The sequence below is a fragment of the Protopterus annectens genome, chromosome 11.part0, assembly GCF_019279795.1.
Source record: "Protopterus annectens isolate FY-2018-M chromosome 11.part0, PAN1.0, whole genome shotgun sequence".
Classification (NCBI taxonomy): domain Eukaryota; kingdom Metazoa; phylum Chordata; order Ceratodontiformes; family Protopteridae; genus Protopterus; species Protopterus annectens.
Window position 1 is genome coordinate 280,775,808 of NC_056745.1, and position 13,588 is coordinate 280,789,395.

A 13,588-nucleotide genomic window follows, 5' to 3' on the forward strand; every position below is an offset into this window, starting at 1 on the left:
CTAAAATTCTTGAAAAGTGTACACACAGACAGCTCATTTCTTTTCTCACCCAAGAGAACCTCCTCACTCCAACACAACATGGTTTCGACCTCATCATAGCACCACTACGGCTCTTATATCTTTTACTCATTCAATTTCTTCATCTCTTTATAATAACACATTAGTCTCTTATTTATTTATTTACATTTGTTGACCGGGAGTGTCCGACTGGACGTAGGTCCATTTTCAGCGGAGGCCCGGGGAGAAAAGCCACACAGTTGAAATATACAGACAGTAGTTACACTGGATTTACATAGTGATTAACAATTTGATTAACATAGCAATTAATTACAAACATAGTTACAGATAAAGAACATAGTACATCAGTAGGATTCTCTTGCCTGTTCCTTGACCTTATTTAAAACTTTTGATACTGTATCCCATAATCTTCTCTCCAAACTAGCTTACCTGAACCTCTGCAACTCCACTTTCAGCTGGTTTTCTAGTTACCTATCTGATCGACTACAATCTGTTAAATGCCTCTCTGCTACCTCCCCTTGCCTCTCTGTTCAAACCGGTGTTCCCCAAGGCTCCATCCTGGGGCCCCTCTTATTCAATATCTTTACTAACAATCTCTACCAGTCCTGCCCACACTCCACCCTGATTGATGACTCTATCATTTCCACATCTGACAATCTTCCTCACTACTCACCCTCTGCATTCTGTTGAAAAATGGCTCACTACTAATCAACTACTGCTTAACCCTAACAAAACTAGACTCTTACGCTTCCTGCCTAAATCTCTCCAACACCTCAAACCCTCCTTCTCAGTCTCCTCTCTAAATAACACTGTCAAAGTAGAATCACATACTAAACTTTTTTATGTAGATGATGAACTTAAATTTGACATCCACATCAATAACTGTATTAAAAAGATACACCAAAAATTTGGACTGCTGTAGAGGAACAAAAAATTCCTAACTCCAGAATCTAAACTGTCCTTAGCTCAAGCTTTCCTACCTCCCATTATACTTTATGCTGCCTCAATATTTACCCACCTCCAAAAGAACCTGACTTCTAAACTTGAACTCACATATAATGAAATATCTTAATTCGCCAGTAATCTTCCTTTACGAATGCACCACTGACTTTCCTTAAAAAAAACTTCACTGGCTTGAACTTCAATATCAACTCCTCCTGCCACAGCTCCACCTGACCCACTCTATCCTTCACCAACCCCAAGCCTGTCCATCTCTGGCAAATCTCATCTCCCCCTATATTCCTAAGCGTGACCTATATAACTCTGACCAACTCTTGTTGCATATTTCCAAACCCAACAAATCCACTGGTAAAATCCTTTACAGCCACTCTGTCACCTCTGCCTGGAACAAACTTCTCCATATAAGCACACTTGACAATACCCACAGCTTTTAAACAGCATTAAAGGAATTCCTGCGTACCTCTTGGATCCACTCCTATAATCACCCCACCTGAATATCTCCATCTTGCCTCTCCCTTAACCGCTAAGGCCCCCTCGTCTTTTTACCTTAACTGCTGTGTATCTTAAGCTTCTGATCATATTTCCTTCACCACTAACTGATGTCCAGTCTCCTCTCTCAGCTACTGCTGAAGAAGCTAAGTCCTCTTATTGCTTAACAATGATAGGACTGTCAAGCTGAATTATTTGTGCCATAAATTGTCTTGTTCCTATGATATTACTTGTATGTCTCATACTTTGCATAATGTATTTGCTTTTAGCTATGTATAATGCCTAGACATTCTTTCCTCTAATTGTTGAATTTCTCACCATATTTCTAACTTTTGTAATGGAGCTTTTCTCCTTGGGTCTCTGTTGAAAAAGGGCATCCTGCCCATTCAGACCAACACGGGTAACAAATGTCAAATAAATAAATATATACATAAATGTACACAGTCAGTTCTTTTCACTCCCTAAATAATGAGATTAGCAGTAAAGAAAGTGTCATTCTAAAGTTCTCTATCAGTCTTTTCTAGGAGGCTGAACCTCTACACCTCTAAAGGAATACTGTAGCTTAACTGATGTAGGCAGGGCTCATTTTATTTTTAATACCAAAGAAAATAACATTAAGAATAGTCAAAACAGCAAGCCTTATTCTTTTGGCTAGCAACTCTAATTAAAGGTGAAAAACGGAGAGGTGATAACGCAACACATCTTTACACCGATGGTGTTTATACACTGACCTGAGAATATTCCTCAACTAGCAAAAAGATCTGAACTGTACTTTTGCAAGTGCAGGTGAAATTCCATCACTGTAGCCTTATGGAAGAAACAGTTCTGCAGTCTGAAGACGTATTAGTTACAATAAAACAAACAAGTTCAACAGTATAAAAAATACAACAGTATATATTTTTTAGCATTTTTACCTCATAATCCCACAGATCTGCGCCACAAAATGCAGACAAGGTAAAGATAATCATAACAGACACCTGCAGCTCAGTTACATCAAGTCTGAAACACAAAAATATAAAAAAAATATTAAAGGAATTTCATAAAAGTCGATCACAAAACAAATTAATTTTCTTCTACATCTGGTGGTACGTCATCAGAACTTAAAAAAACACTACAAGGTCAATGTGTTTTCACTAGTGGGGAAGTGTACAAATGGCATACTAACAAATCATCCAAAAGAAGGCAAAGAAAAACATTATCAAAGTTTTATAAGATTATGAGACTAAACATGGTACAGTGACTGAAATTATCTAATCATAATGCATGCTTCTCCAGGACAGTTCAGTTTTCAGGTAAGAATGCAGAGTCTGCACAGGTTTTCACTGGGTGGTCTGGTCTCTACTTATATACCAAAGATGTGCTGTAGGTAAATTGGCATCCCTCCAAACTGCTTGTAGTGTGTGTGTGTGCATCTAAATACCCCATTCAGGATTAGCATCTCTGTCTTTTGCCCACTAAAAGTGCTAGGATATGCTCAGCTCTCTTGTGACTCTGAAATAACATAAGTGGTTTATCAGAGAATGAATAAATGAACAAAAATCAGAAAAGAAAGTCCTAGTACATACAGTTTATTAAAAAGGATTTTGGAAGCAGGTTATGTTTCTAAGGCTATGACAGAGCAGCACTAACAATCTTAATGAACTTGCCACAGGATGTGAACTTAAACAACAGCGTAATTAAAGGATGGAGATGTACCAGACACCACTGCAGTAACAAATTCCTAAAAAAAATAAATTACACTCTTAGTATTTGCTGTTTACAATGAAGCAAAAATAAATGTTTGCTTTCCCCAAGAGATACTTGGCCTCATCATCACCCTATTTGCAAAACCAGGAAAATGTAATCCTAATCCAAACTACAGACAAATGTAATAGAAATTATATCAAATCACATTATATCATCTGATCATATACAGTGGCTATAAAAAGTGTACACACTCCTGTTAAAATTCCAGGTTTTTGTGATATAAAAAAATGAGACCACAATAAATCATTTCAAAACTTTTCCCACCTTTAATGTGACTTATAACCTGTACAATTCAATTGAAAACAAACAAATCTGTTAGGGGAAAAAATATAAAAAATACAAAAATCGTACAATAAACTGGTTGCATAAGTGTGCACACCCTTAAACTAATACTTTGTTGTGTGTGCACACCCTTAAACTAATACTTTGTTGAAGCACCTTTTGATTTAATTACAGCATTCGGTCTTCTTGGGTAGGAGTCTATCAGCATGGCACATCTTGACTTGGCAATATTTGCCCACTCTTACTTGCAAAAGCGCTCCAAATCTGTCAGATTGCAAGGGCATCTCTTGTGCACAGCCGTCTTCAGGTCACCCCACAGATTTTCTATTTGATTCAGGCCTGGGCTCTGGCTGGGCCATTTCAATACTTTAATTTTCTTCTGGTGAAGCCATTCTTTTGTTGATTTCGATGTATGCTTGGGGTCATTGTAGTGCTGAAAAGTGAAATTCCTCTTCATCTTCATCTTTCTAGCAGATGCCTGAAGGTTTTGGGCCAAATGTGACTGGTATTTGGATCTGTTCATAATTCCCTCCACCCTGACTAAAGCCCCAGTTCCAGCTGAAGAAAAGCAACCCCAAAGCATGATACTGCCACCACCATGCTTCACCGTGGGGGTGGTGTTCTTTTGGTGATGCGAAGTGTTGTTTTTGCGCCAAATGTACCTTTTGGAATTGTGGCTAGAACGTTCAACCTTGGTATCATCAGACCATAACACATTTTTCCACATGCTTTTGGGAGTCGATGTATTGTTTTGCAAATTTTTGCTAGGCCTGGATGTTTTTCTGTGTAAGAAAAGGCTTTCGTCTTGCAACACTACCCCATAGTCCAGACATATGGAGAATACGGGAGATTGTTGTCACATACAGTACACAACCAATACTCACCAGAAATTCCTGCAACTCCTTCTGTGTTGCTGTAGGTTTCTTGGCAGCCTCCCTGACTAGTTTTCATCTCGTCTTTTCATCAATTCTGGAGGGATGTCCAGGTCTTTGCAATGTCACGGTTGTCCCATATTTTCTCCACTTTTTGATGACTGTCTTCACTCTGTACCACAGTATATCTAATGCTGTGGAAACTTTTTTGTACCCTTCTCTTGACTGATACCTTTCAACAATGAGAACCTTTTGATGCTTTGTAAGCTCTCTGCAAACCATGGCTTTTGCTGTAGCAGGAAACTGAGTAAAAGTCAGGAAAATCCTACTAGGACAGCTGAACTTTATTTGGGGTTAATCAAAGTCTCTCTAATTGATGGCAGGTGTGTACCCAAGAAGACTGAATGCTGTAATTAAATCAAAAGGTGCTTCAACAAAATATAAGATTAAGGGTGTGCACACTTCGCAACCAGCTTATTGTACTTTTTTATTTTTTATATTTTTTCCCCTAACAGATTTGTTTGTTTTTCAATTGAATTGTACAGGTTATAGGTCACATTAAAAGTGAGAAAAGTTGTGAAATGATTTATTGTGGTCTCATTTTTTTACATCACAAAAACCTGGCATGTTAAAAAGGGTGTGTACACTTTTTACATCCACTGTAGGCTTTATGAAAAACAGAAAGTCACTAGATCACTTGAGAAAAGTTCTTTATAAGTTAACTTCCAAAGCAAACAATAAGACTTAGTATAGTAAACTCATCAAACAGGATAAAATCAATTACCACCACAAAATCCAGGAAAAACACCATAACAGTCCACAAAAATTTTGGGCTGCAGTTAATAACATACTATCGCCAGGTAAAACTTCCACATCCACTCCAACCTCTGTTACCAACTTTGAAAACATAGCAAGCCAATTTAATACTTGCGTCACAGAAACCATCTTAGTCCTAGCCAATACAAATAACATCTCCAATAACCTTGCCACAGTAACTCCCCAGCTCAGCAAACCCACTCAAAACATCCCCAGTCTATTTACACTACAACCAGTAACAGTAAATACTGTAAAAAAAAAAAAAACTACTGCATAAATTAAAACCAACTAACTTAGCTGCAGACAATCTACCGGATGAATTTCTGAAAATAGCTGCAGAAGGAATAGCTTACCCAGTAGCAATACTCATAAACAGATCAATGTCAGAATGCATAGTACCCACTATCTGGAAAATAGCCCATATAATACCTTTCCACAAAGGGGGCAACTCAACCGAACTTAGTAACTACCGCTCAATTGCTATCCTATCACCCCTATCTAAAATCGTAGAGAGAGTAGTCCATACTCAACTCATGGACTACCTCAACACCTACAATCTAATATCAACCACACAAGATGGATTTCACCCCCATCACAGTACCACTACAGCACTCATGTCTTTACTAATACAGTTAACCATCATAGAAATTTAGGACAATTCGTGTCCGCCATATTTCTAGACTTGTCCAAAGCCTTCAATATGGTAAGTCACAACAAATTGATCAAAATCCTCTCCTCCCTAAATCTTAGCACTTCCATTGTTACCTGGTTCCAAAATTACCTATCAGGCCGACAACAGGCCGTATTGTGGCAACACCACCTGTCCTCTCTCCTCCCAGTCTCCCTAGCAGTCTCACAAGGCTCAATTTTAGGACCACTGCTTTTCTTCCTCTTCACCAACCAACTCCACACCTCCACTCACCATGCATCTGTGATACAATACACAGATGACTCTACCCTCATACGCTGTGCCACCACCTTCCAGGACCTCCACACTATAACTCAAGATTAATTTCTATCAGTTGAATCCTGGCTTATCAATTCTCAACTAATTCTAAAGCCTACTAAAACTAAGCTTCTTCTCTTTACCCCTCAAGAACTCTTTCTACACTCCCAAATTACACCCTTGAGTCTAAAAACAAAGCTATTATCACCCCAGTGACTCACAGTAATTGCTAGGGTCGAAATTGACAATAATCTAAAATTTGATATCCATATAGCCCAAACTATCAAAAAAGTTCATAAAAAATAGGCTTCCTTTACAGAAACAATAATTTTTTAACTAGATCCACAAAAGCCACCATTGCCTGGACACACATCCTATCACCCCTACTCTACACCTTCCCAGTACTGACCCAGTCTACGCAAAACAGACCTTACTAAACTAGAAACATGTTACAATAAAATAGCCAGGTTCACTACAAACTCCAAATACACAGTAAGTCACACCACTGCACTGCCCATAAACAACTAAACTGGCTAGAACTCCCTCAGCTGCTCCAGTATAAACTAATCTTTGCCCATTGAATACTCCATTAACTGGATAAAACCCCTGCTCTAAAAAAAATCTTATACAACTTTACACCACCTCTACAACACTCCATTTCAGTGAGAAACTCCTAGTAGAAACCACCAAGGCTAATAACTAAGCTGGGGAATCTTTATTCTCTAATGTCATTCCTAAAATATGGAATAAACTACCCACCTCCATCTCCTCTACCAGCTCCAAAGAACAATTTAAAAAACTCCTATCTACTCACTTAGATACCCGGCCCGGTTAACTCTATATTCTGCATATCCATACACACCTCCTGATTCATTGGCTCTACACTTCACATTACCATACCTCATATACTATTCATATTTCCAACCTATCTTGCCTTCCTTCCTTATATATACTTACTCTAGTACCACACATTATTTTAAGTCTTCCTCAGAAATGTTGTATTTACTCAGCTATATGCTAATGTTGTATTTACTCAACTATATGCTAATCTTGAGTCTATATAATACTGTACACCTTCTGATGTATTAATTTGTTAAAATTGCTAATGTGTTATCTCTTGTTTATTTATGGCTTGTAATTTGTAAATTCTATAATGGCTTGCAATCTGTTATTTTCTTTTTTGTATAATGTTATTTTCTTTTTCTATAATGTTTGTTTTTTATTGCTGAAATTTTCTCCCCAGGTCTCTGCTGAAAACGGACCTGGGTCCAGTCGGACTTTCCCAGTAAACAAATGATAAAGGAATACAATACAAAATAAAAGTATACCTGATAATGTTGACTACAGAAAAGGCATTTGGTCCTGTTTCTTGGGATTATTAATTTGAGGCATTGGAAAGAACAGATTATCCTCATTATTCAGTAGAAGTTCTTGTTCTATAAAAGAGGAATCCAGCAATCATACTATTCAAAAATTGCAGATTCTCTGTCTTAACAAGAGCTGCATAAAAAAGACAAGTTGTTCTCTCACCCCAGTATTATTCAGATGTTTCCTGTAACAATGGGTTTGAGGGATTCAACAAAAACATCGAACTATGAACCAAATACATTGTGCAGATAATATCTTAGTACATATTACACTTCAAAAGACTCTTGAGCACAATTGAGCATGGGCTTTAAAGATATTCAGTAAGAAATCCAAGTATGACATTAATATAGCTAAAACTCAGGTCCTACTCATAGCTTCACTGACACTAAAAATGCTTACTACTACTCTACATCAGCACAAAGGGGTTAAGGCACTATGAGCTACCAATGACATTCATCTAGTAATTCAGGGTTTGCCTCCCTCAATTTTCACTTGAAAATTGGGAAATTATGAACAAGTCATTTAAACAGGCAGTGCTCCCTTCTTGACCCCGAAAATTAGCATTTGTGGCCAATGGGATTAACCAGTTAACAAATGAAAAGTGGAATAAAAATGGCAAGATAATCTTTTACAGAGGAGTCAGACTGAACAAGAACACTAAAAAGTGAACTGAAAATAGTACAGCAGCATGTTTTAAATATTTTTTGCTTTGTTCGCCCTGTGATCATTCAGCCTCTCCCCTGAATGTCCCACTGGCCTATTTGTACTCAAAGAATGAAAGTCCTATGGGTCATTGGATTCCCTAGATAAAAGGAGCAAGCAAGCTGGGGAATGTTGATATTAAATGCTCAGGAGACCAGGGCTTTTGCTTTAAGCTGTACCATTTCTCCACACATGCGTACTTGACACACCTGTGACTAGACATGCAAGGGTGTTTTGTGTTTTCCTTCCACAGGTAACAAAGGCCTACAGATGCTCCACCCCACCGAGATGCAAACACCTCTAGCCTCTGGACCACACAGAGGAGCTCAAACAGAACACACCTGCTCACCTACTAACAGAAATGAACAGACACGGCTACTTCACTTTTCTCCATACCTCTCCACCTCTTAGCATAATCTGGACAAAGCCATAATAATGGGGGGGGGGGACAAAGGACCAAAAATAGTGTTAATTTTTAAATACATGTTGCTCTTATAAACTTAGAAAGTTTATGGAATAACAGGTATAGCATTGGTATGAATTTTCTGAAGGGCATGAAGTCAGAAACAAATGTCCATCAATATTTTCTGGATTCATTCCTCAATGAGTTGCCAGTAATATAAAAAATTTATGAGGCGAAGACCAAATAAATAAGGCAAAAATATGAACATTCTGCGAAAATCTGGACAATTGAGAAGTATGCTTTTCTGCTACCTCCTGTGCCTGGATCCTTCAATGCCAGGACACCAACTTTACCCTGGATTGTGTGGATGGTTGTCATGGTTCTATCTCTCTATTCCACATAGCCAACAGTAACAGTTGCATTTTTTTAATACTATAAAAATAGACGGATGGGTACAATTAACAATGATGATATTGAGCAGAGTCAATATAATTAAAATGAACATACTTTTATAAACATTTACCCTTTTAAACAGTCCTCTTGCATTAACATAGTTACAGAACTTACATTTGAAATGCTTGTACTTCAGCTGGGGACAAAGTTGAAAACAGCAAAACAACAGTACAGTCAAACTTATTGTAAAAAAAAACGTTAGGAGGCCTTCAGACTTCCAAACTAAAATTATACTATACATCAGCAGAAGAAGCCCAGTAGTACAAAAATACAACAGAAATTAGGAAAATAAATAAAGTGTAATGATTAGACTTAGGAAAGCTAATTAGGTAGAGAAACTGATTTAACTTACTATTATTAACCTCTTTCAAAAATTTTTAATCCAAATCAAAACATACCCTCTAAGTTGATTGATAAGGCCTAAACAGCAATTGTCTACGAAAACTGGTATAATTTCAAAGTATAAATGTAGTCAAAAGCTAACATACCATGAGATTGAATGTGTAGTAGCTGAATTTTCAGTGCTATAGAAAATCAGCAAATCTTTCTGTGTGGTACAGATATTTTCTACATTTCAAAATCAAGTGGCTTAAGAATTAGTGGCAAAAATTATAAACAAATAAAAATTTTTATTTTTGGAAATTAAGAACTCAGCAAAATCAAAGAATGCTGGCTAACATCCCTCTGCTAATCAGAAACAGAAGGATATAACCTAAGGAACGTTTAATGTGCTAAAACATTTTGTTCCTTTGACTGAGAAAATAGAAACAGATAAACAACAAACAGTTAACACAATAATGTTCTAATATACAATTGTGCAGTGACCTGCACACAGACCAGGGGTCAGGCTGCATCATTAAAACTAAGTAACAGTCACCTAGCAGTATTCCATGTCTAGGGACTGATGCTAAACAGTTTGCTGAAAAAAGTACAGTTTTGTACCTACCATAAATGTAGATGTTCGAAGATCCACATTGCTGCAGTCATAACCTGTGGGTAGTCCGCTGTCCTCGGTCGGCCCGAATACCAAAGTGTTATGCTGGCGTCGGTCATGGTCGCTCAGATCTGACGTCAGTACGCCATGGTACTAAAGCGCATGACCGACGCCATATCCTCAGTCTTTCTTGCCCCAGATGTCAGAAGGCCTTAAAAAGAAAGGCCATAGCCAAAAATGGAAAAACACCCAATCACCCATGTAGAAACAATATTTACACCACAAACCACACAACCACCCCAAACTAAAGAGGGGAAGGGGGGAGGGTAAATTGGACTGCAGCAATGTGGATCTTCGAACATCTACATTTATGGTAGGTACAAAACTGTACTATGTTCTTCATCTCACATTGCTGCAGTCATAACCTGTGGGTAGAATCCCAAAGCAAAGGTAAAGGGAGGTTGGCAAAATCATAAAGCATTGGGAGCTGCTAACATGCCCTGTAGAACTGCAGTGGCAAACCCAGCCCTAGATTTGGAATAAAGAGGGAGATGGTAATGTTTAGAAAAAGTGTGCACTGAACTCCAAGTAGCTGCCTCCAAAATATCCTTAGTAGCTACTCCCCTTAAAAAAGCAGTAGAAGTGGCAGTCGCCCTAGTGGAATGAGGTCTGATTCCAGCCGGAACCTCCTTACCATGATGAGAATAACAAAAAGCAATACAATGACCAATCCACTTAGAAATAGTTTGTTTTGAAACAGGTTTCCCCTGAGAATCCAAAGCAAAAGAAATAAACAACTGTTGAGACTGCCTGAACCCTTTGGTTCTGCTCAAATAATAATGTAACTGCCTATGAATATCCAAAGAGTGCAAAATTTTTTCCCCCTTATTTTGGGGATCAGCATAAAATGTAGGCAAATGAATGGATTGGTTTAATGCCACATTAGAAACAACTTTAGGCATAAAAGTAGGGTTAGTACGCAGGGAGACCCTATCCTTATGAAATATCAAGAAGGGTTCAACTGCCATTAGAGCCTGTAATTCAGATACCCTTCTAGCAGAGGTAATGGCCAACAAAAAAAGCAGTCTTCCAAGACAAAAACTTCAACTCCGTAGTAGCTGCAGGTTCAAAAGGAGGTAAAGTGAGCTTTTCCAACACAAAATTGAGATCCCAGGAAGGAGTAGGAGCTCTACGTGGGGGTCTTATGTTCTTTGCCCCTCTAAGAAATTGCTTAAACAAAGGGTGAGAGAATAAAGGTGGGTCACAGTCATAGTGAGCAGAAATGGCTGCAGCATGAACTTTCACAGAGGAGAAAGACAAACCCTTGTCTAATAATTCTGTAAGATACTGAAGTGAAACACTCAAATTAGGCACAGAGACATCAAAGCTCTTTGTTTTGCTCCAAAGAAAAAATCTCCTCCATTTATCAGCATAAACTTTCCTGGTACTAGGCCATCTGGCCTCCAAAATGACATTCAAAACTTGTTGAGGAAGCTGCGACCCCCTAGGGTCTAAAACAGAATATGTCAAGCTGTCAGATGCAGGGACTGAATCCTGACATTGCGGAAATTATTACTTGCCTGGGACAAAAGGTGTGGAACTGATGGCAAAGGCCAAGGAGGCTCCCGTACTAAACTCCTCAGCAGAGGGTACCAGTGCTGACGTGGCCAATCTGGAGCTATTAGAATCATGCAAGGCTTGTCCTGTCTGACCTTCAAGTGCACCTTGGGAAGAAGAGGCAGAGGAGGAAAGGCATAGACGTGAAGGTTGTTCCAACTGAATGATAGAGCATCCACTTTCCAAGCTTTTGGGTGAAACAGCTTTGTGCAAAACTTTGGCAGTTGGAAATTTAGTGGAGAAGCGAACAGATCTATGTCTGGAGTTCCCCAAGCCACCGTCAACTGTTGAAATACATGAGGATCCAATTTCCACTCGTGGGGATCCACCATCTGTCTGCTCAAAACATCTGCTAAGGAGTTCTGTGCTCCCGGCAGAAACCTTGCCTGAAGAGTGAGGTGCAAACTGAGAGCAGTCTCCCACAAAATCATAGCTTGTCTGCAAAGAGGGTACGAATGGGTTCCCCCTTGCTTGTTGATGTACCACATGATTGTTGTGTTGTCTGTTTGAATCAACACCTGTCCTGGTTGAAGTAGATCCTTGAAGGCCATCAGGGCAAATTGGACTGCTAACATCTCCTTCATGTTGATATGTAAATGTTGTAGTCTGGGAGGCCACGTGTCTTGAACCCATTTCCCATTGAAGTGTGCTCCCCAAGCCATGTCTGAGGCATCTGTCGTTAAGATCTGACTCGCCTCTGGTCGGGTCACAGAGAGTCCCTTGTTTAGGTGACATTCCTGAGCCCACCACAAGAATTCCCTTTGGATGCAAGGTATTATCTGAATGACAGTGTCCAAATCGTGGCAGTGTTGAGTCCATACGCTTTTGAGATACCATTGTAGCTTCCTCATATGCAGTTTGGCATTGGGAAGCACCAGAATACAAGATGCCATGAACCCCAAGGCCTGAAGGACTGTCCTTGCAGTCAGCCTGGACCGTAGAGATAATTGCTGGAAGTAAAGGGCAAGATTTCTTTGTTTGTCCGGGGTCAAAAACGCCATCTGAGAGGCTGTATTCAGTCTCACACCCAGAAAGCACATATCCTGAGAGAGGGTACTAGACTGGACTTTGTTTCGTTCACAGAATACCCTAGGCACCTTAACACTGCCATAACATACTGAAGATGGTGAAGTAACTTGACTTTGTCTTGAGCAAGAATCAGGCAATCGTCCAAATAAGGATAAATTTGTATTCCCCTTAGTCTTAAGAAGGCTATCACCAGAGCCAGGACTTTTGTGAACACCCTGGGCGCAGTAGATAAGCCAAAGAGCAATGCAGAGAACTGATAATGAAAAGTGCCAGCCCGAAAACGCAGGAACCTCCTGCAGCTGGGCCTGATAGGAATGTGAAGATAAGCCTCTTTGAGATCCAGAGTTACCATCCAGTGATCTTTGCCTAGCAGAGGCAGAAGCTGTTGTAAAGTTAACATCTTGAATTTGGGAATGTCCAGGTATGTGTTGAGAATAGACAAATCCAGAATTGGCCTCCAAGTGTTTCCTTTCTTTGATACCAAAAACAGGCGAGAATAAAATCCTAGGCCCACTTCTGACGGAGGGACCCCCTGGATAGCTCCCATTTTTAAAAGTAAAGAAATCTGTTTGTGAGCCTCCAACTTTTGCTGAGGAGGAACGTCTGGCATGCCTTTGAAAGGAGGCAAGGTGTGAAAATAAAACTTATAGCCTCGGTCTATAATGTCCAACACCCATTTTTCCTGGGTGACTAAAAGCCAATTTTGCCTGAAAAGTGCCAACTTTCCTCCCAGAGGAGCTGCCAGACAGGAGGGATCTGGCAGCTGGAGATACAGGTCATTGGGTCTGTTTACGAAAAGGCTGACCCCTACCCTCACCTGAAGATTGTGCAGGGGAACTCCACGTCCTAGGCCTGAAAGAACCCTGAGCATGAGCTCTGCCCCTACCACGCCTAGATCTGCCCCTAGACTGTAAATCAGAAGAAGGATAAGCTCATCCCTTAGCAGGCCAATT

At 39.5% G+C, this 13,588-nt stretch overlaps 1 protein-coding gene across 1 annotated transcript in view; it reads right to left on the bottom strand.

The window, feature by feature from the left end:
- The window catches only part of CHPT1 (choline phosphotransferase 1), a 1,155,717-nt gene that overhangs the window by 468,742 nt on the left and 673,387 nt on the right, over positions 1–13,588 (bottom strand). The window contains exon 4 of the mRNA XM_044087753.1: positions 2,382–2,466. Coding sequence (XP_043943688.1) covers positions 2,382–2,466 — 85 coding nt within the window. The remainder of the gene's footprint in view (positions 1–2,381; positions 2,467–13,588) is intronic.